Source organism: Dendrobates tinctorius, unplaced genomic scaffold (genome assembly GCF_039654945.1).
Source record: "Dendrobates tinctorius isolate UK_male_01 unplaced genomic scaffold, ASM3965494v1 ptg000048l, whole genome shotgun sequence".
NCBI classification, from domain to species: domain Eukaryota; kingdom Metazoa; phylum Chordata; class Amphibia; order Anura; family Dendrobatidae; genus Dendrobates; species Dendrobates tinctorius.
The window spans coordinates 26,913,765-26,934,727 of record NW_027361716.1 but is presented as its reverse complement, the minus strand read 5'-3'; the positions used below and the strand labels follow the sequence as shown (position 1 = coordinate 26,934,727).

Genomic DNA, 20,963 nt, shown 5'->3' with positions numbered 1-20,963 from the left:
TAACCCTAAACCCCCTTAACTAACCCTAACTCTAACCCAAACCCCTAAATTCCATGGTTAACAAAAAAAACCGCATGTGCAAAAAAAGCATACATAAGCATGCCAATGCGCACATATGCGCACCCATAGACTTATATTGGGTGTCTTGCTGTAAAAAAACGCATTGCGCGCGCATGCGTTTTTTTGAGGCAAGTCGGACGCACAAAAAATGCAACAGGTTGCATTTTGTGCGCCCGAGCGCATACCGCAAAAAAACGCATGCGCGGTAAAACGCGTACAAACGCATGTGTATGCGCACATAAGCGCATCCCATGCAAAGTATAGGAAAAAAAAACGCATGCGCTATTTAGCGCTAAATTACCGCGAAAAAAAACGCAAATGTGAAACCAGCCTAAGGCTCGCCTCATATTAATCCTGCAGTGTACGGTGAGCGCTTACCCCAGGGTTTCTGTGTAAATCTCTGAAATATATGATTCAGATAGAATCCCCAGCGGAAGATTTCCTTTAATGAGGCACATGATTCCCTTTAATGAGGCACATGGTCACTGTGTACACCATCAGACCTGTGATCCGGCAGTGTCCGTCTTATTAGGCGTCCATAAAAGTACGGTCTGCCACAATTTTGTTTACCTCTGAATAGAGACCAGACAGAGTCCAGAGTTAACGCTGCTGCCTCATTATAGTGAGTGGCTCCCTTGTAGGTTTCATCTGAATCACATCACTCTGAGATGGAAACTTCAATGTAAGTGCTGAGCGTAGAACGTCGGATAAACATGATCTCAAATGTTACGTAAAATATTTCCAACAAAAGCTTCAGCTCAATCCACAAAAAAAAGCAAGTCCCCACTCAGGTCCATCATCTGTTAATGGAAATATAGGGACTTCTACGTTAGTGGTAGCACAAAGACTCTGAAAAAGCACTATAGCTCCTTGCCCCTCCCATAAGAAATTCAGCAAATTCTGCGCTCTCAAATCCAAATGCCCCTCCTTTCTGATCTCCACAGTGTACCTAAACAACATTTAGCTTTTTCATGTTTGGCATTTCTCTACTCATTACAACCCTCCTAAATTACAGGTGCATGTTTCCAGAAGCGTGACCTGGGCACTACAATGTATTGGTGACTACATCTTACTGAGCACTGCAATGGCAGTTAACAATTTTCACTCAGCAACTTCGACTCTTGCTTGTTTTTGGATAACACCCATTGAGTGAAAATTGTCACTACACTTGTAGATAAATTCCCAAAGGGATATAATTTCCAAAATGATGTCACTTGAGGGGGGATTCTGCTTTTCTAGCACCTAAGGGCTCTGTATATGAAGTCTGCAAGCTTTTATAGGAAAATCTGTGATCCATGAGGCAAATAGCGCTTTGTCCCTCCCGAGTCTCGCCGTTTGCCTAAGCAGTACTGTAAAGCCACATATGGGGTATTTCTACATTCAGCAGAAATTGTGGGATACATTTTGATGCCATTTTTACGCATTTCCCAGTGTGAAAATATAAGATCTGGGGCTAAAACAAAATTTTGGTGGTAAAACTGTAAATTATTTTTTTCTACATTGCCCAATGGTATAAAATTCTGTGCTACAGCTGTGTGTCAATATGATCACTGCACCGCTAGATGAATTAAAGAGGCAAAGTTTGTAGAATAGGATCACTTTTGGAAGGGTCTTTACCATATTGGAGTTCAGACTTTTCTGGACTGGTTTGAGGGTGCTATTTAACATTTTAAATAGCACCCTCAAACCAGTCCAGAAAAGTCTGAACTCCAATATGGTGCTTCTTCCCTTCTGAGCTTTGCACTGTGCCTCAAAATAAGTTTTTGACCACATATGGGGTATTGGTATACTCAAGAGAAATTTCACAACAAATTTTGGAGTCCATTTATTCCTGCTATCCTTGTGAATGTGACAAAAATTGAGGCCAAAGTAACATTTTTGTGGGATTTTTTTTTTTTACCATTTTCAAACATCAGCATTGTAAAATTATGTGAAACACCTGGGGGTTCAAGGTGCCCGCCACACATCTAGATACATTCATGAAGGGTTTTGTTTACGAAATGGGGTCATTTTTGGGGGTTTCAACTTCTTAGGCAAATCAGGGGCTCTACAAATGCGATATGGATTCAAGTCAATTCTGCATTGAAAAAGTCAAATGGCACTCATTCCCTTCCGAGCTCTACCATGTGCCCAAACAGTGGTTTACCCCCACATATGGGGTATCAGCGTACTCAGGACAAATTGCACAATAACTTTTGGGGTCCTGTTTCCCTTGGGAAAATAAAAATTGGGGGTGAAAAGAAGATAATTTTTGTGGAAAAAATTATTTCTTAATTGTACAGCTGTACGTTATGAACTTCTGTGAAGCCCTTGGGGGTTCAAGGTTCTCACCACATATCTAGATAAGTTCCTTGGGGGGTCTAGTCTAGTTTCCAAAATAAGGTCACTTGTGTGGGGTTCCACTGTTTAGGCACATCAGGGGCTCTCCAAATGTGACATGGCGTCCAATCTCCATTCCAGCCAATATTGCGTTGAAAAAGTCAAACGGCGCTCCTTCCCTTCCGAGCTCTGCCGTGCACCGAAACAGTGGTTCCCCCCACATATCAGGTATCAGTGTACTCAGGACAAATTGCACTATAACTTTTGCAGTCCAATTTCTCCTGTTACCTTTGGTAAAATAAAAAAAATTGGACCTGAATTAAATATTTTGTGAAAAAAAGTTAAATGTTCATTTTTTTTTTTTTTTTTTTAAACATTCAAAAAATTCCTGTGAAGCACCTAAAGGGTTAATAAACTTCTTGAATGTGGTTTTGAGCACCTTGGGGGGGGCAGTTTTTAGAATGGTGTCACTTTTAGAATGGTGTCACCACTTCAAATATGATGTGGTCCCTAAACAAAAAATGGTGTTGTAAAAATGAAAAATCGCTGGTCAACTTTTAACCCTTATAACTGCCCAACAAAAAAAAAATTTGGTTCCAAAATTATGCTGATGTAATGTAGTGGGAAATGTTACTTATTAAGTTTTTTTGTGCAATATCTTTGATTTAAGGGCACAAAAATTAAAAGTTTGAAAACTGCAAAATTTTCAAAATTTAAGCCAAATTTCCTTTTTTTCACAAATAAACGCAATGAATGAAATTTTACCACTAAGGCCTCTTTCACACTTCAGTTTTTTGCATCAGTTCAAATCCGCCAAAAAGGCAGACAAGCGTTCTCAACTGATGTGAACGGATGGCACAGGATCCGTTTTCAGCCGGATCCTGAAAATGAGGAAATTTAAAGGAAACGCTGGCCGGGAAAAAGAGAGAGAGAGAGATTGATTTTGTTTTTGTCCGGCACCCAGAAAGAATTTCGGGTTAAATTAGTGTCTGGAGGATCCGCCAGAAAAATAAACGTTGCAAGCTCCGTTTTGAAATCTTTGAGGATGGTGATGGACAGCAACTTTTGGCGGATCCGCAAAAAAAAAAACGGATGCAACGGACGGCAATCCGTCACAATCCGCCAGTAATGGAAGTCAATGGGGAAAAAAAACGGATCCTCAAAAGAAAATTCAGGATCCGTTTTTTTCAAAACCTGGCGGATTGTGACTGATTGTGAAAAACTGAAGTGTGAAGAGGCCTAAGGCTACTTTCGCACTTGCGTTTTTTTTGTGCTGCGCTGCATGCACAGTGCAAATGCGCATAAAAAACGCATCATGCGTTTTTTATTCGTTTTCTTGTTTTTTGCGCATGGTTTTTGCAAAAAACGCATGTGTTTGTTTGCGCTGATGTGCGCATGACCATACGCACGTCAGTGCTCCCATAGACTTTAATGGGATTTGGGTGAATTTCGTGCGCATGCGTTTTTTTGAAACAGGTCGGACGCACAATAAATGCAACAGGATGCATTTTGTGCGCCCGGGTGCACACTACAAAAAAACGCATGCGCGTACAAACGCATGACAATGCGCACCCATGTTAAGTATAGGGAAAAAATGCATGCGCATTTATGCGCAAAAAAAACGCAAGTGTGAAACCAGCCTAACATGAAGTACAATATGTCGCGAGAAAACAATGTCAGAATCACTGGGATCCATGGAAGCGTTCCAGAGTTATTACCTCCTAAAAGACAGTGGTCAGAATTGTAAAAATTGGCCCGGTCATGAATGTGCAAACCACCCTTGGGGGTAAAGGGGTAAAACTTGAACAAAAAAACTTTCTTTTGAAGGGTTTTAAATTCATATTGGAGCATAACGTATTCTCCTTTCAGGATTACATATACATACAGCAGTTCGGCACTGTAATAGGGACTTGGGTAGCCACAAATTTCGCAAATTTATGGGGCGATCCGAGACCCTGTCGCCATTAACATCTACTAAATATGTCAAACACATTTATTACCGCCGTTATATGGATGATCTGTTCATATGATATGGAGGGGCAGCATAGAATTCACAAATTAAACCATAAAGCATGGGGACTCTCTTTCACCTCTAACAGGTTGAAGGAGAAGATAGTGTTTTTGGACCTGGAAATTACAATAAACAACAAACCATTACTAGTAAAACGAACATAAACCCCTAAGTGACAGAGCCAATTTGATTATTAATGACCCAGCCAATTTTTACAATTCTGACCACTGTCACTTTGAGGTTATACCTCTGGAACACATACCACTGATTCTGAGTTTGTGTTTTAGTGACATATTGTACTTCATGTTAGTGGTAAAATTTCTTAAATATGACTTGCGCTTATTTATGAAAAAAATGTAAATTTTGCAAAAAATTACCAAATTTTGCAGTTTCCAAACTTTTCATTTTTGTGCCCCTAAATCAGAGAATCCTATCGTACAAAATAGTTAATAACATTTCCCATATGTCTACTTTACATCAGCACAATTTTAAAAACATAATTTTTTTTGGTTAGGACATTATAAGGGTTAGAAGTTGACCAATGATCTCTCATTTTTCCAGCAAAATTTACAAAACCTTTTTTTAAGAACCGCCTCACATTTAAAGTGAGTTTGGCGGGTCAATATAACAGAAAATACCCAAAAGTGACATCATTCTAAAAACTGCACCTCTCAAGGTGCGCAAAAGCACATTCAAGAAGTTTATTAACCTTTCAGGTGCTTCACGAGAACTAAAACAATTAAAACCTACAGGAGAAAAAGTGAGCAAAAACCCTGCTGTAACTAAGTAAAAAATCAAAAAGTGCATTATAATAAGAGTTTTTAGTATTACCTTTTTGTGATAAAAAAATAGCATACAAGCCCTTCCTACCAAGACAATGTAACTCTGCTAGTTATAGTCCTACAACTTACACAATGTGTTAGAACTAAAATAATGTGGAATGTTTTCACAATAAATTTACTTTGGAACCAAACTTTTTTTTTTTTTTTTATTCACAAGGGTATCAGGAGAAAATAAACCACAAAATTTGTCGTATAATTTCTCCGGAGTATGCCGATACCCCATATGTGGGGGAAAGCCACTGTTTGGGCGCATTGCAAGGCTCAGAAGGGAGGGAGCACCGTTTGACTTTTTGAACGCAAAGTTGGCTGAAATCCGTGGCAGGCGCCATGTCATGTTTAGAGACCACCTGATGTACCTAAACAGTGGAAACCCCCAATTCGAACTCCAACCCTAATACAGCCCTAATCCCAACCCTAAACCCCAACACTGCAACCCTAACCCCAACACCATAACGGAAATAATTACATTTTTTTTATTTTATTATTTTTATCTAACTAAGGGGATGATAAAAGGGGGTTTGATTTACTTTTTTTTGTTTATTTTGATCACTGTCATACGGTCTATCACAGTGATCAAAATTAACCAATAGGAGACATCTCCTATTGTTGCCGGGTGGCGGCCAATTCAACCCTTAGTCCGGCACCATCCATAGTTAAATGTTATGTAACAGCATTCCATATCGATACCCATATGGGATGCTGCTACATACCATTTAAAAGAAATGTCACCACTTTTTTGGCATATCATGTAAAAACATCATTCAATTTAGTGTCAGCTCTGCATTTTACAAGTACTTTTTATACCCCTTGACTACCCACCAGTGATACATAAATACCATTTTTATTCCTCCCGCAGTATATGTAAATATGCTCGGTCCGATGGGCCAGGCTTATTGTCCGTCTCTTCCTCCCTCCTGGCTTGCTCAACGCATTCCTTTTGGGTAATTCCTGCGTTCGCGTAGTTACCGTGCGTGTGCATTCAAATGGTCCCTCGCGTGTGCGCAGTATGCTTTGGTCAACTGTGGGCAAAGCCAAAAACAGTATTGCGCATGCGCCGGAATAAGCGATTGCGTTTTATGGCCCGAAATCTCCTTTCTCAGGGACCGATTTACCATCCCCGTGTAACCAACCTTCATTTGACAACGTGGAATTTGAGAGGACGCTATTAATAGAATAGGGTTTCTGTCCCAATCTTGTCATCACTGTACTTCAAAGTGAAAAGGTTTCCACCACTAGAATTTATGCCAGAACATGGAGAAAATTTCTAACTGCTTCTGAATCAAGGATTGAGGATGTGGCTTCAGTTGGTCGGGTTCTGGCTTTTCTGCAGAAAGATCTGGAACTATGCCTACCCACAAGCACCCTCAAGGTCTAAGTGTCAGCTCTGGAGACCCTGTATAATTGTGATCTGGCACAGTATTATTAGGTATCTAGATTTATTAGGGCTACATCTAGATCCAGGCCCATCATAAAAGAAAGAGTAGTGCCATGGGATTAAATCTAGTCTTAACCATCACAGAGTCACCATTCATGCCTTTTAATTTAGCATCTGTAAAAATTCTTTCCCGTAAATGAGTCCTTCTGGAGGCTTTAACATCTGTCCAAAGTGTCAGTGACATTTAGGCCCTTTCCAGAGTCCCACCATTCACTCAGTACTGGATGACAGAGTAATTTTGAAGCCTGATCCATCCTAGCTACCTACCTAAAGTGACATCCTGGTTTCATAGGTTACCAGAGAAAAATCTTTTGTGCAATCCCAAAGAATCAATAGGAGAAGTTTAATACACTGAAATAACATCTATCAAAGTACCTGTCTGTTACTGATTGCTGGAAAAGGAATAGTTCTTTGTTTGTGTCCTACCAGGGACCCAGAAAGAGGCTTAAAGCTCCAAAACGTACAATAGTTAGGTGGATTAGTGAGACCATTTCTTTAGTTTATTCTGCAAGTGGCAAAGTAATTCCAGAAGGTCTGAGGGTTAACTTCACAAGGGCTGTGGCAATCTCCTGGGCTGAGAGATTGGACGTCTCAATCTAGCAGATCTGTAAGGCAGCAACCTGGTCTCCTCCTTCCTCTTTCTATATAAGCATTATAGACTGGATATGGGTTCCTCTTCCAACCTCACCTTTGGAAGAAGAGTGCTCCAGGCTGGTGTCCCACTCTGAATTCTTACTTTCTCTGAAATTCTCTTTTGGTGTTGTCATGGGTGATGGATAAAGTCTTACTTACCGGTAATGGGATTTTTCGGAACACATGACAGCACCTTTATATTCCCTGCAATCATATGTAGGTGAAGACTTCTTTTATTAGTGTATAAGTTTACGTTTAGGGTTGTGATTGTGATATGGGTAAAATTTAAAATTATTTACAATAACCATTAGAAGCCTTTTTTTGCTCTGTAATCAAACTGATGTGTGTGAGAGGTGCTGCCCTTTTATGCCTCTTGTTTTCCTGTCCTTGAAGGACAGATCCCCTATCTCATGATGCTGTAATTGGTTCCGAAAAATCCTGTTACTGGTAAGTAACAAAGTATTACCGTAAATTAGGAGAATTTGTGGTTATTCTCCTAATTTAATACTATGATTCGGTCAACGGTTTTACCTGTGGATCCACTGCAGCTTTCAACTTGGATGAGTCTATATGACGTAATATCATAAAAGATCAGGTGAGTGCAAACTGATCAAGAATTTTTAATAACCATCAGTTAAGACACTGTTGGCGTTTTTCTCTCCTGCAATGTTTCTTTGTGGTAAGTAACAAAGACTTTATTGTTATTTTTTGCTTGGTTCACTGTGTGGAAAAATTGATATGACCAATTTATTTGTCGAGTCAGTATGAGGCAAATGCAATTCTGGGATGTATTAACAGAAGCATACAGTCTAGATCACGTGAAGTCATTATTGCCCTCTACTCCTCTTTGGTCAGACCTCATCTAGAATACTGTGTCCAGTTTTGGGCACCACATTTTAAAAAAGACATCAACAAACTGGAGTTCAGTGAAGAGTGACCAGAATGGTGACCAGTCTGCAAACCATGTCCTGTGAGGAACGGTTACAGGATTTGGGAATGTTTAGCTTGCAAAAAAGAAGACTGAAAGGAGACATAATAGATGTCTACAAATATCTCAAGGGCTGTCACATTGTAGAAGGATCATCTTTATTCTCATTTGCACAAGGAAAGACTAGAATCAATTATGTAAAACTGAATGGGAGGAGACTCCGATATTAGAAAAAACTTTTTGAAAGTGAGGAGGGTGATCAATGAGTGGAACAGGCTGCCATGACAGGTGGTGAGTTCTTAAATGAAATTCTTCAAACAGAGGCTGGACAGACATCTGTCTGGGATGATTTAGTGAATCCTGCTTTGAGCAGGGAGTTGGACCAGATGACCCAGTAGGTCCCTTCCAACTCTACCATTCTATGATTCTATTTTGCACTCCACGGCTCTGTTTACTTCACTTCCGGGGCGTGGGCCAGTGACACGCATCCTGCTTTCCACATTCTATGGCGCAGGACACAAGGATACAAAGGGGAGGTGCCACGATTGCAGAGATGGAACACAATTTGCCGTCCACGTATGTATTCTATCTATATGGGATGGAAGTGAGGACATTGCCTGACAATGGCGCCAGATATGAATATACAACAACAGCACCTCAACTCCGCCGCACACAGCATTGACTTTGGCAAGGGGGAACACTGAAGCCCTCAACACTGGATCCCCTGATGAACCTTTACACTTCTTAAGGGGGAAACACGTTGGGATTAAGAGGGAATCTAATGGCGAATAAGTGCCACAATTATATGGAACTTACCTTTTATGGCTACTGATAAATGTTTATGTACCCACTAGCTTGCTGGCTCTTGGAGAGAGTAGATTGCTAATCTCATCATTGTGTGGGATTTTCTGTATAGCAGTCTGATACTTGGGCCAGGTTCACATAGCATTAACCAGCCCTATCAACGCATAGCGTTGACGGGCTGCGTTAACGCTATAGCATAACGCGATATGCGTTATGCTATACCGCTAGCGCTGATGATTCATCAGCGCTAGCGGTGACATGCTATGACCACTAGCACTGATGAATCATCAGCGCTAGCTGTGACCGAGCCTCAGACGCTGCAGGCCGCGTCCGAGGCTCCGTCAGTGCTTAACGGCACATAGCGAATGTGTACCGCTTTACGGCATACGTCGCAATGCGCTAGTTAATGGGAGGCTATGGCAGCGTTATTGGACTGCTTTACACCGCGTTATACCGCTGTGTAACGCAGTCCGTTAAACGGACTGTCATATTGCGGTATGAACCCAGCCTTAGGTGTGCATCCATCTAGCTGTTGCCCCTAGGTCAAAAGAGAAGTAGGCTATTTGAATAACCCAATAAGAAATAATTGTCTATAAGTACCATGTTTTTTAACTCATCTTGTCTGTTATACACCCATGTGATTTTTTTTTTTTTTTTAGGGAGCAGAAGTATGTATACTTTAGGACTGTATGACCATTATAGGCATTGTGCTATGGTCTGTCACCTTTTTTTTTGTTTGCTAAACTGCAGCCTGGAATGGGGCCGAATTACCATTAATGTAATTATATACTCTGGTCTAGCCACACACCCCCTCTTTTTTTTTTACTTTGGGGTTAGTGATTTCACATCTTGGCTGCATATCTCCTTGAACATAAAGCATTAATTACTAGATATTTATCTTTTCACCAGACCTTGCTTTAGTCTGCAATTTTGGTATACTTCCTGTAATTGTTTCTGTATGTGTGTGTTTTTGTGTATTTTTCAGTGTGTAGTATGTTGAGGGTGCACTAGGGTCTTTAGGGCTTCTGACGTCAAGCTGGGGCGCCATCGCGTCTACAACCAGGGTGCCAACCTCCGCTGGCATGTAGGGCGTTTTTGCAGGGCTTCTCTAGGGAGATATTAGTCCTTTGGATAAGTTATTATACTTTCCTTGGCCCTCACTTTTTTGCACCTTTTTAGGTATTTTTTTGATATCTTAAATATAATAATAAAGTTTTATTCTTAGAGGTCTAATTTTTCTTGTTAGCAAAATCTAACCTTTTTCCCAAAAATGGTGACAAGAAATATGAGGTTGGTACTTTTATCTTGTTGCTGGTGCTGAATTTTTGTTAATTAGGGTGATACATATGGATATAAAATATGACTAGTGGATCCATTTGGATGAACACTTAAATGGGCTGCGCTGCAGGAGTAAATCAGTTCTACTAAAGAAATGATTGTGAGAATAAGGGTATGCGCACACGTTGCAGATTCTGTTGTGGAATTTTCCACGCAGATTTTGCGAAATCCGCAGCTAAAATGCAGTTTTTACTGCAGTTTTTGTGCGGATTTACCCTGCAGTTTTACACTTGCAGATTTCTGTAATGGAGCAGGTGTAAAACTGCTGCAAAACTGCACAAAAGTGACATGCTGCAGTTTTAAATCCGCAGCATGTGCACTGTTTTTTGTTTTACATAGTCTTGAATGATACTGTACATCACTTGCAGTTCTGCTGCAGTTCCTCAGGGCCAAATCTGCTGCAGAACTGCAGCAGAATCCGCACCGTGTGCACATACCCTAAGGTTTTTTTTATTCACAACTGAAGAATTGATTAAGGCTATGTGCACACGTTGCAGATTTGTGTGCAGAATTTTCTGCCCAAAAACTGCATCTCCTGGCAGAAACTGCAGGTGCAGTTTTAGTGCTTTTTTTGCACGGTTTTTGTCCTGATTGTATGCGTTTTTGCTTGTGTTTTTCATGCAGATTTGTCTGCGTTTTTGTAAAGCCAAAATAAAGAGAAGAAAAGTCAAAAAAAGAAAAAAAAAATGTGATGTCATTTCCTAGTCCAACCTCTTCTCAATCTCCATTTTGGAAAGCCTCATAGCAAACTTTGTTCTTTATCCAAAGAGCAATGTTATATACCCCTTATGTTATAGTTCAAAAAATACTCCATGAAATTTTGAAATTATAACTTTATTCCAAAAACGATAAAGACTTTATGACCAACATAGTCATTTCTTTTATAAATAAATGTTTCAAAATAAATTAATTGGTGCAACAAACAAGACTGTTGCCTTACAAGAACGAATATGGTCTCAGAAACAGGTGTAAGCAGGTCTGGTGTCGGCAACGCTGAATTTATGGCAGACTTTATCATCATGTACCTGCCTTATTTCTTGTCTTTGACCCTTTCAACTAATTTAAAATGGTGTATTCTGGGCTGTAACCCATGTGTTCTGAGTGAGGCCGGGGTCACACTAACCGACGCAAAATACGGTCAGTATTTTACAGGCGTAATACGGATGAATGACCCCTAAATAGTGCTCCGTATGTCATCCGTAATCAAGGTGTGGTCGCGTATTTTGCGCATGTGAGCATCTGTATGTAATCCGTATGGCATCCGTATGGCGAGATTTTCTCGTCACCTTGCAAAATGGACATATAATGGAGCCCTATGACAGGTTTTATAACAGAAACCAAAGAATAGATATAGACTCATAGAATGCATATACTGTATATATGTATTCTATGTGTATATATCTATTCTTTCGTTTCTTTATTAAACCTGTCAGTGTGAGTTTACTGTACAGCGCACTGAATTGCCGGCTTTGCTAAAAGACACCTGGTGCGTATTTCTCGCAAGTCACATGTGTGGTCCGTGTGTAATCCGTATTTTTGGCGCACCCATAGACTTGCATTGGCGTACTACGGCCGTAGTACGCTGACAATCGCAGCATGCTGCGATTGGCACGGAGCCTAGAATACGGATGAGAAATATACGGCTGGTGCGAGGGACCCCATAGAGAATCATTGGTCCGTGTCTAATGCGTGCTTTTAGCGCCTCTCACTCGGCCGTATTCCTCGCCAGTGTGACCCCGGCCTTAGAATCACAGTAGTAGGAATATTTTATTGGAGGCCGCTGATAGCGTTGGTCATCACGCTGTGGTGGTGGTGGTGGAGGCGGAGGCCTTGCCCGCACACTCTGTGTGACCCCCATGACAATATCCGGTAATGTTGAGATCGGTGCAGGGTCTTCGAATGCAGATGGTAGAGCATGCACACTTGTCATGAACTTTGTCTGCCTTTCCGGTGACTTTAACCGAGCCTTGCTGGATATACAGGCACCAAATAAATCCAAGTAATCTTCCCTTGAAGATTTGTTGATGAGATCGATGGTGTCATTTACCCTTTTAGTTGTCTCATCCATTTTTTTTTTTCGGTTTTGCTTTTTTTTGGGCTGTGGCTCGGTTAATGCCACCGGATTGGCAGCTCTTTCTGTGTTTGTGGCGGGATCATTTTGGGGAGCAGAACAAGATGCTGTCCCTGAAGATGACGCAGCCGAACCTACAACAGAACTAGATGGAGAGTCAGGTCCACAGAATGAAGATCCATCCATGGAATCAGCGGTTCCTGATAGCTCTTGGCTGGCGTCTTCTGCGTGCTCAGGAGCCGAAATGTTTCCTTCAGTGTTGTAATAAAACAAAAAAAAACAAGTCTTCAGTATTAATTCAATTTTTAATCATCATTACGACATTCAAATTATATCTAACATATCACCTCCTCAAAGTTCTGCTGGTTATCAAAAAACTCAAGTCGTCATAGAGACTAAAGTGGATTTTGGCCGGTGATGAACCACTCTTCCCAATATTGTTTTGTATTTTTTGGAATCGATCTCGCACCAACCTCCAACGTTGCTTAAGATCTTTATCTAAAATAAAAATCACAACACATTATGATCCTTGCAATACGTTTTAAAATGAATAGTCGTTATGTTTAAAGACCATAAAAAAGTAATTACTAATTTTCTGCTGCAGGGCTTCAGTGTACCCATCAAAATCAGGATAAAGCTCCTGGCAGATTCAGCGCCAACAAATATACCTTGCATATTTATCTTTGTAGGCGTCATCGGCCGAGTCCCAGATAGCTGACATGTCCCTTAGCTATAGTGGATAACAATATGTATTTAACATCTTCATATTTATTTGGTTATCATACACAAAATCTAATTTAAAAAAAACAAACAAATATATGTATATATCTAATATATAAAGCTCAAGTGTATGTATGTGTGTGTGTGTGTATGTCTAGGATTGGCATCCGCACCGTCGCAGCTACAGCCACAAAATTTGGCACAGTCACACGTCTGGACCCCGAGAGTGTCCTAGGCTATGTTGTGAGGCGAAATTTTAACCCTGCGCATTCCAATTCACCAAACAATTTTGCCCCTATCTACATTATGGGGAAAAAGTGTGTGTATCAAGCCCCGCCCCTCATTATGATGTCATAATGGTTGCCATGGCGACTCTGATGTCATCATAGGTTGCAAGCCCCGCCGCTCATTATGATGTCATAATGGTTGACTATGGGATGGAGGATGTGTGATGGGTATATGGGCACTCGACTATGGAATGGAGGATATGTATGACGGGTATATGGGCACGAGACTATGGGATGGAGGATGTGTGATGGGTATATGGGCACTGGACTTTGGGATGGAGGATATGTATGACGGGTATATGGGCACGGGACTATGTGATGGCAGATATATATGATGCGTATATGGGCATGGGACTATGGGATGGAGGATATGTATGATGGGTATATGGCATGGGACTATGAGATGAAGGAAGTGTGATGGGTATATGGGCACTCGACTATGGGATGGCGAATATGTATGATGGTATATGGGCATGGAACTATGGGATGGAGGATGTGTGATGGGTATATGGGCACTCGACTATGGGATGAAGGATATGTATATGGGCACGGGCCTATGGGATCGTGGATATATATGATGGGTATACGGGCACGGGACTATGGGATGGAGGATAATTATTATTTGCTATAACTAACCACAGTTAGTTACTATGCCCGGGCAGCGCCGGGCTCTTCAGCTAGTGTATGTGTGTGTGTGTGTGTATATATATATATATATATATATATATATATATATATATATATATATATACAGTGCCTACAAGTAGTATTCAACCCCCTGCAGATTTAGCAGGTTTGATAAGATGCAAATAAGTTAGAGCCTTCAAACTTCACACAAGAGCAGGATTTATTAACAGATGCATAAATCTTACAAACCAAAAAGTTATGTTGCTCAGTTAAATTTTAATAAATTTTAAACATAAAAGTGTGGGTCAATTATTATTCAACCCCTAGGTTTAATTTTTTGTGGAATAACCCTTGTTTGCAATTACAGCTAATAATCGTCTTTTATAAGACCTGATCAGGCCGGCACAGGTCTCTGGAGTTATCTTGGCCAACTCCTCCATGCAGATCTTCTCCAAGTTATCTAGGTTCTTTGGGTGTCTCATGTGGACTTTAATCTTGAGCTCCTTCCACAAGTTTTCAATTGGGTTAAGGTCAGGAGACTGACTAGGCCACTCCAACACCTTGATTTTTTGCCTCTTGAACCAGGCCTTGGTTTTCTTGTCTGTGTGCTTTGGGTCGTTGTCTTGTTGGAAGATGAAATGACGACCCATCTTAAGATCCTTGATGGAGGAGCGGAGGTTCTTGGCCAAAATCTCCAGGTAGGCCGTGCTATCCATCTTCCCATGGATGCGGACCAGATGGCCAGGCCCCTTGGCTGAGAAACAGCCCCACAGCATGATGCTGCCACCACCATGCTTGACTGTAGGGATGGTATTCTTGGGGTCGTATGCAGTGCCATCCAGTCTCCAAACGTCACGTGTGTGGTTGGCACCAAAGATCTCGATCTTGGTCTCATCAGACCAGAGAACCTTGAACCAGTGTGTCTCAGAGTCCTCCAAGTGATCATGAGCAAACTGTAGACGAGCCTTGACATGACGCTTTGAAAGTAAAGGTACCTTACGGGCTCGTCTGGAATGGAGACCGTTGCGGTGGAGTACGTTACTTATGGTATTGACTGAAACCAATGTCCCCACTGCCATGAGATCTTCCCGGAGCTCCTTCCTTGTTGTCCTTGGGTTAGCCTTGACTCTTCGGACAAGCCTGGCCTCGGCACGGGAGGAAACTTTCAAAGGCTGTCCAGGCTGTGGAAGGCTAACAGTAGTTCCATAAGCCTTCCACTTCCGGATGATGCTCCCAACAGTGGAGACAGGTAGGCCCAACTCCTTGGAAAGGGTTTTGTACCCCTTGCCAGCCTTGTGACCCTCCACGATCTTGTCTCTGATGGCCTTGGAATGCTCCTTTGTCTTTCCCATGTTGACCATGTATGAGTGCTGTTCACAAGTTTGGGGAGGGTCTTAAATAGTCAGAAAAGGCTGGAAAAAGAGATAATTAATCCAAACATGTGAAGCTCATTGTTCTTTGTGCCTGAAATACTTCTTAATACTTTAGGGGAACCAAACAGAAATCTGGTGGTTTGAGGGGTTGAATAATAAATGACCCTCTGAATAAACTTTTCACAATTTAAAAAAAAAATTAAACAAAGAAATAACATTCTTTTTTGCTGCAGTGCATTTCACACTTCCAGGCTGATCTACAGTCCAAATGTCACAATGCCAAGTTAATTCCCAATGTGTAAACCTGCTAAATCTGCAGGGGGTTGAATACTACTTGTAGGCACTGTGTGTATATATATATATATATATATATATATATATATATATATATATACACACATCTCTATATGTTATATATACACTGCTCAAAAAAATAAAGGGAACACTCAAATAACAAATCCTAGATGTAAGTGAATGAAATATTCTCATTGAATACTTTGTTCGATACAAGGTTGAATGTGCCATCAACATTATCACAGAAAAATCATCAATGGAAATCAAATTTTTGAACCAATGGAGGCCTGGATTTGGAGAGACATCAAAAATAAAAGTTGAAAAAAGTCAAAATGATGCTCAGTATTGTGTGTGGCCTCCACGTGCCTGTATGACCTCCCTACAATGCCTGGCCATGCTCCTGATGAGGTTGCGGATGTTCTCCTGAGGGATTTCTTCCCAGACCTGGACTAAAGCATCCGTCAACTACTGGACAGTCTGTGGTGCAACGTGACATTGGTGGATGGAGCGAGACATGCTGTCCCAGATGTGCTCAGTTGGATTCAGGTCTGGGAAACGGGCAGGTAAGTCCACAGCTTCAATGCCTTCAACAACATGAGGTCTGGCATTGTCCTGCATTAGGACCAGGGCCAACCGCACAAGCATATGGTCTCAAGGGGTCTGAGGATATCATCTCGGTACCTAATGGCAGTCAGGCTACCTCTGGCAAACACATGAAAGAAAATCCACCCCACACCATGTCTGAGCAAATGCCAAACCAGTCATGCTTAAGGATGTTGCAGGCAGCAGATCGCTCTCTATGGCATCTCCAGACTCTGTCACGTCTGTCACGTGCTGAGTGTGAACCTGCTGCCTGCGACATCCTTCAGCATGACCGTTTTGGCAGTGGCTCAGTAATGGTGTGGGATTTCTTTTGAAGGCCAGGCGTTGTAGGGAGGTCATACAGGCACATGGAGGCCACACACAATACTGAGCATCATTTTCAATTGTTTCCACTTTCATATGGGGTTTCTCTCCAAATCCATGGCTCCATTGGTTGAAAAATTTGATTTCGATTGATGATTTTTCTTCAGACAGCTGGGGGCTGATATTCAAAGCCTGGGAAGCTTAAGCCCTTCAGAGGCTATAAAAATCAGCCCCCAGTCACTGGCTTTCCCTGTCTGGACTTGAAAAAAATGGCGTGGGTCCCACCCAATTTTCAAGTCCAGAGAGGGAAAGCCAGCGACTGTGGGCTGATTTTTTTTGTAGCCAGGGAAGGGGTTAATTTTCCCAGGCTATCAATATCAGCCCACAGCTGTCTCCAGAGCCTTTTATGGCTATTAAAGGACAACATCTGCAAGAAGTTTGTATGTTCTCCCCGTGTTTGCGTGGGTTTCCTCCGGGTACTCCGGTTTCCTCCCACATTACAAAGACATACTGATAGGGAATTTAGATTGTGAGCCCCATCAGGGACAGTGATGATAATGTGTGCAAACTGTAAAGCGCTGCGGAATATGTTAGCGCTATATAAAAATAAAGATTATTATTATTAAATTAGGGAGACCCCCCCCCCCCCCCAAAAAAAAAAAAAATGACGTGGGGTCCCCCTATATTTTTTAGCCAGAAAAGGCTATGCAGACAGCTGCGGGCTGATATTAATAGCCGAGGAAGGGGCCATGGATATTGCCCCCCCCGGCTACAAATATCAGCCCGCAGCCGCCCCAGAAATGGCACATCTCTATGATGCGCCAAATCTGGCACTTAGCCTCTCGCTTCGCATTCCCGTGTAGCGGTGGGAGTTGGGGTAATAAGGGGTTAATGTCACCTTTGATTGTCAGGTGACATTAAGCTAGGATAATAATGGAGAGGCGTCAATAAGACGCCGATCCATTATTAATCCTATAGTGAAAAAAAAAAAACACAGAAAAAAATTTTTTTTTAATGATCTGAATTTTACCATACTTACGAATACACCTCGATCACCTGTAACAAAAATAAAATAAACTACCAATATACCACCTGTTCTGACGTAGTCCAATCAATCAAAATCGAGTGTCCCACTACGATCTATAGTGGAGAACAGTCACATCAGGAGATGTGGCTGCTCTCCACGGCTTCCAAATCACACTGACAGGAGAAAGCTCCTGCAGTGTGAATGCGCATGTGTGAAAGTTTACCGGAGTTCAATGAACTCCGGGAGTCTCACTTTACGGCAATTCACGCAAGTCAAGTACTGTAAAGTGAGATCCCGGAGTTCATTGAAACTACCGGCGAGCAGCGATCACTGCAGGAGCGATTTAACTCTTGCAGTATATCACCAGAGGACATCGTGGAACAGTCTGGATTGGATTACGGCGGACCAGGGTTTTTTTTTTTTTAAATTTCCAGTTGATCGAGGGAGGGCTTCGGGCACAAGGTGTATGTGGTGAGTATGTTTGTTACGTGTATGTAATGTTTCTGTTTTTAACCCATTGTGGCCATTCGCCTGACGATGGGACAACTCTTCCATCATATTTGGATGGGAGCAGTTGTCGCATCCGACGAACGACTAGAGTCAGTCACGGGAAACACACAGACTGACGCACACAGACCATACTTACCAAGTCAGCCATACACCTCACATCGATCCCCATGCGATGGTACAACTCCATTTTCTCTACACTCAGCACATACACTCCTCCTGTGACATCACTTCCCTTTCCTGTGGTTTTTGACTCCCAAAACCAGCAAATCCGCAGATCTTTTTTACATCTGCGGTTTTGCTGCGGATTTGCCTGACACAATGGGAGTCTATGGATGCAGAAACGCTGCAGTTCTGCAGAAAAGAAGTGACATGCTGCAGAAAATAAAACGCTACATTTCTGTGAGGATTTTTCCGCAGCATGTGCACATCAAGTCTGCGTTTCCCATAGACTAACATTGGTTGTTCACTACACTGCGGATTTGATGCAATTCCATGCGGAAAAAAACCCTGCGGAACCGCAATTAAATCCGCACCGTGTGCACAGGGCCTTACTCCTGCGCCACACCCCACCTACTTGTTCAACCAACTGGATTCAATATCTCCTGGAATATTTATCCACCAACCACTAGGCAGCAGCTGTTTTTATTCTTGCCTACATAGGAGTTGTGTTTGTCACATCTCCACCAGGTGACCGTAACCAGCACTCTCCTGCTCTCCCTGCGTAGGGTATCACCCTATTGTGCTTTGTTTGCCACTTCTAAATTTATTGAAAATTTGACAAGTAAAACAGATGAGCAAAAAAAAATAGTTTGTGACATGCAAACTTTGTAAGATTGACAATCAGCTATTTTTTTCATTTGTATTTTTCAAAAAACAATTCTTCCTCCACAAAAAGTTTTCACAAGAAATAAAAGAAAATTAAGAACAGTTGCTTGTGACAAACAAGCACACAGTCTGACTGACACTGATTTCAAATATTTTTTTTCTCTGTGCTTTACTACTGCTTTAGTACATAAAGAGTAAAAGTGTAATTGTAATTCCAATACAGCAGAGCAAATGCTAGCTACACCCTATCACTGATCACACTGGGTCTGGCCGCTGGTGCTCTATCAATTGGATTTCTATATTGTTTGCATACTATTGCACTCATCTTAAGTGCTGCAGTTGTACAACTGATTATTGTCTGTTGTATTTGACCAATGTTTTGTGACTTTCTCTTTTTAGCTCTGTTGCTAAGCGGCAAACTCTTACATCCCCTCGATATCACAAATCACCAAAAAAATTGCTGCTACCTTTGCTTTTTTACAAGTTATGATAGACACTCCTTGTTAGCTGTACTGTACCGTGTGATCTGACTGCGGCATTTTACTTTGGGAAAGCTCTGAAGTTATGTGAACCTTCTGTTGCTGGGGCAATCATCTTCAATGTATAAAATGGTGGCAGTCATTTTGTTGTGGGTTGATTTCCACGAATTGAGTTGTAAATTGTTAAAATTTGTCAGAACCTGCGAATTTCATAAAATTCAACACTAATTCGATTTGCATTGATTCGATCATCTCCAATAACTTTTTTTTTCCATAAAGAGATTGTGTTAAATTTGTTGTAAATGGTACATTATTACAACTAGCTTACAAGTGATGTATGACATATTTGCTTTATCAATAAAACATAATACCTTTTCAGATATGCAGCAATTGGAAAACCATCTCAAGACCCAAAAAGCAAACGATCAACAGATTAGTGAGCCGTTGGTTGCCCAGCTACAACAACTGATAGATTCTCTCCAGACAACAACGGACCAGCTTTCTTCAAACCTGAGTGGGAATGTGAGAACTGAAGTGCAGCAGCAATTACACATAGCTGTAGCAAAGTGAGTTGTATGCACAGTTGTAATCATCATGTATGGTTTTCCTTTATCCAAATAGATAAAATATATGGGCCTGATCCATCAAACCTTTAACGACAGAAAACTGGCTTTAAAAACTTAGAAAAGTCACTTTGTGACTTTTGGCTTTTTCACAACATTTTTGTCCAAAATAGCTGGAGTAAGCGCTTTGGTGAGGAGGTCACCACTTATGAGACACTACTGATTCATTTAGAGGTATGCACTTCTTAAAGGGTTGTCCATTACTAGGATAACCACTTCTAAATCCGATTATTTGCTTCTGTTAAAAAAAAGAAAAATACTTATATAAGTAATCAAGAGGAAGTAAAAGGGCAGCTGCAGCCTTGACTCACACTTTATTACTTATATATTCGATAGCGGTGACAGTAACACCAATTCTGTTTGACGCATGGCTAACCTGATGTAGCTCGTGAGCCTTGGGAACGTGATTGAAGACATCACTGGAATAGCGCTGGTTCAGGAGGGGAGTATAGATGTTTTTATTTTAACGGGGCAAACATTCAAGTCAAGAAAGGGGATTTGTTTTTCTATTGAACAGCCCCTTTATAATGAATCAGGAACATCCGACTCCAGCATGCCCCTGAATCAAGACCTCCTTGAAGACCACTGGTCTTGATGAATCTGGCCATGGTGTTTTGGATAAAGATTAAAGAGGACCTCTTACTTGCTCAAAAAATAGTTAAATGCCTTGTAAAAATTTCTGATCAAGATAAATCTATAAAATTTTATATGTAATATGATAGTGAAAAACCTTGCCATTAACCGTGCCAGATATTAAGTCACCACCTCTTGAGAAATGGAAGACAATGTAAGTCCATTAATTCTTTAGCTTGAATATTCAATAGTTCGTATTTCCATGAATATACCGTATA

The 20,963-nt window shown here is 41.2% G+C and overlaps 1 protein-coding gene across 3 annotated transcripts in view; it reads left to right on the top strand.

Moving 5' to 3' along the window:
- Window positions 1–20,963, top strand: part of EDC4 (enhancer of mRNA decapping 4) — a 634,971-nt gene that overhangs the window by 503,386 nt on the left and 110,622 nt on the right. For all 3 annotated transcript variants that reach the window (XM_073576355.1, XM_073576356.1, XM_073576357.1), the window contains one exon: window positions 19,869–20,055. In XM_073576355.1, coding sequence (XP_073432456.1) covers window positions 19,869–20,055 — 187 coding nt within the window. The remainder of the gene's footprint in view (window positions 1–19,868; window positions 20,056–20,963) is intronic.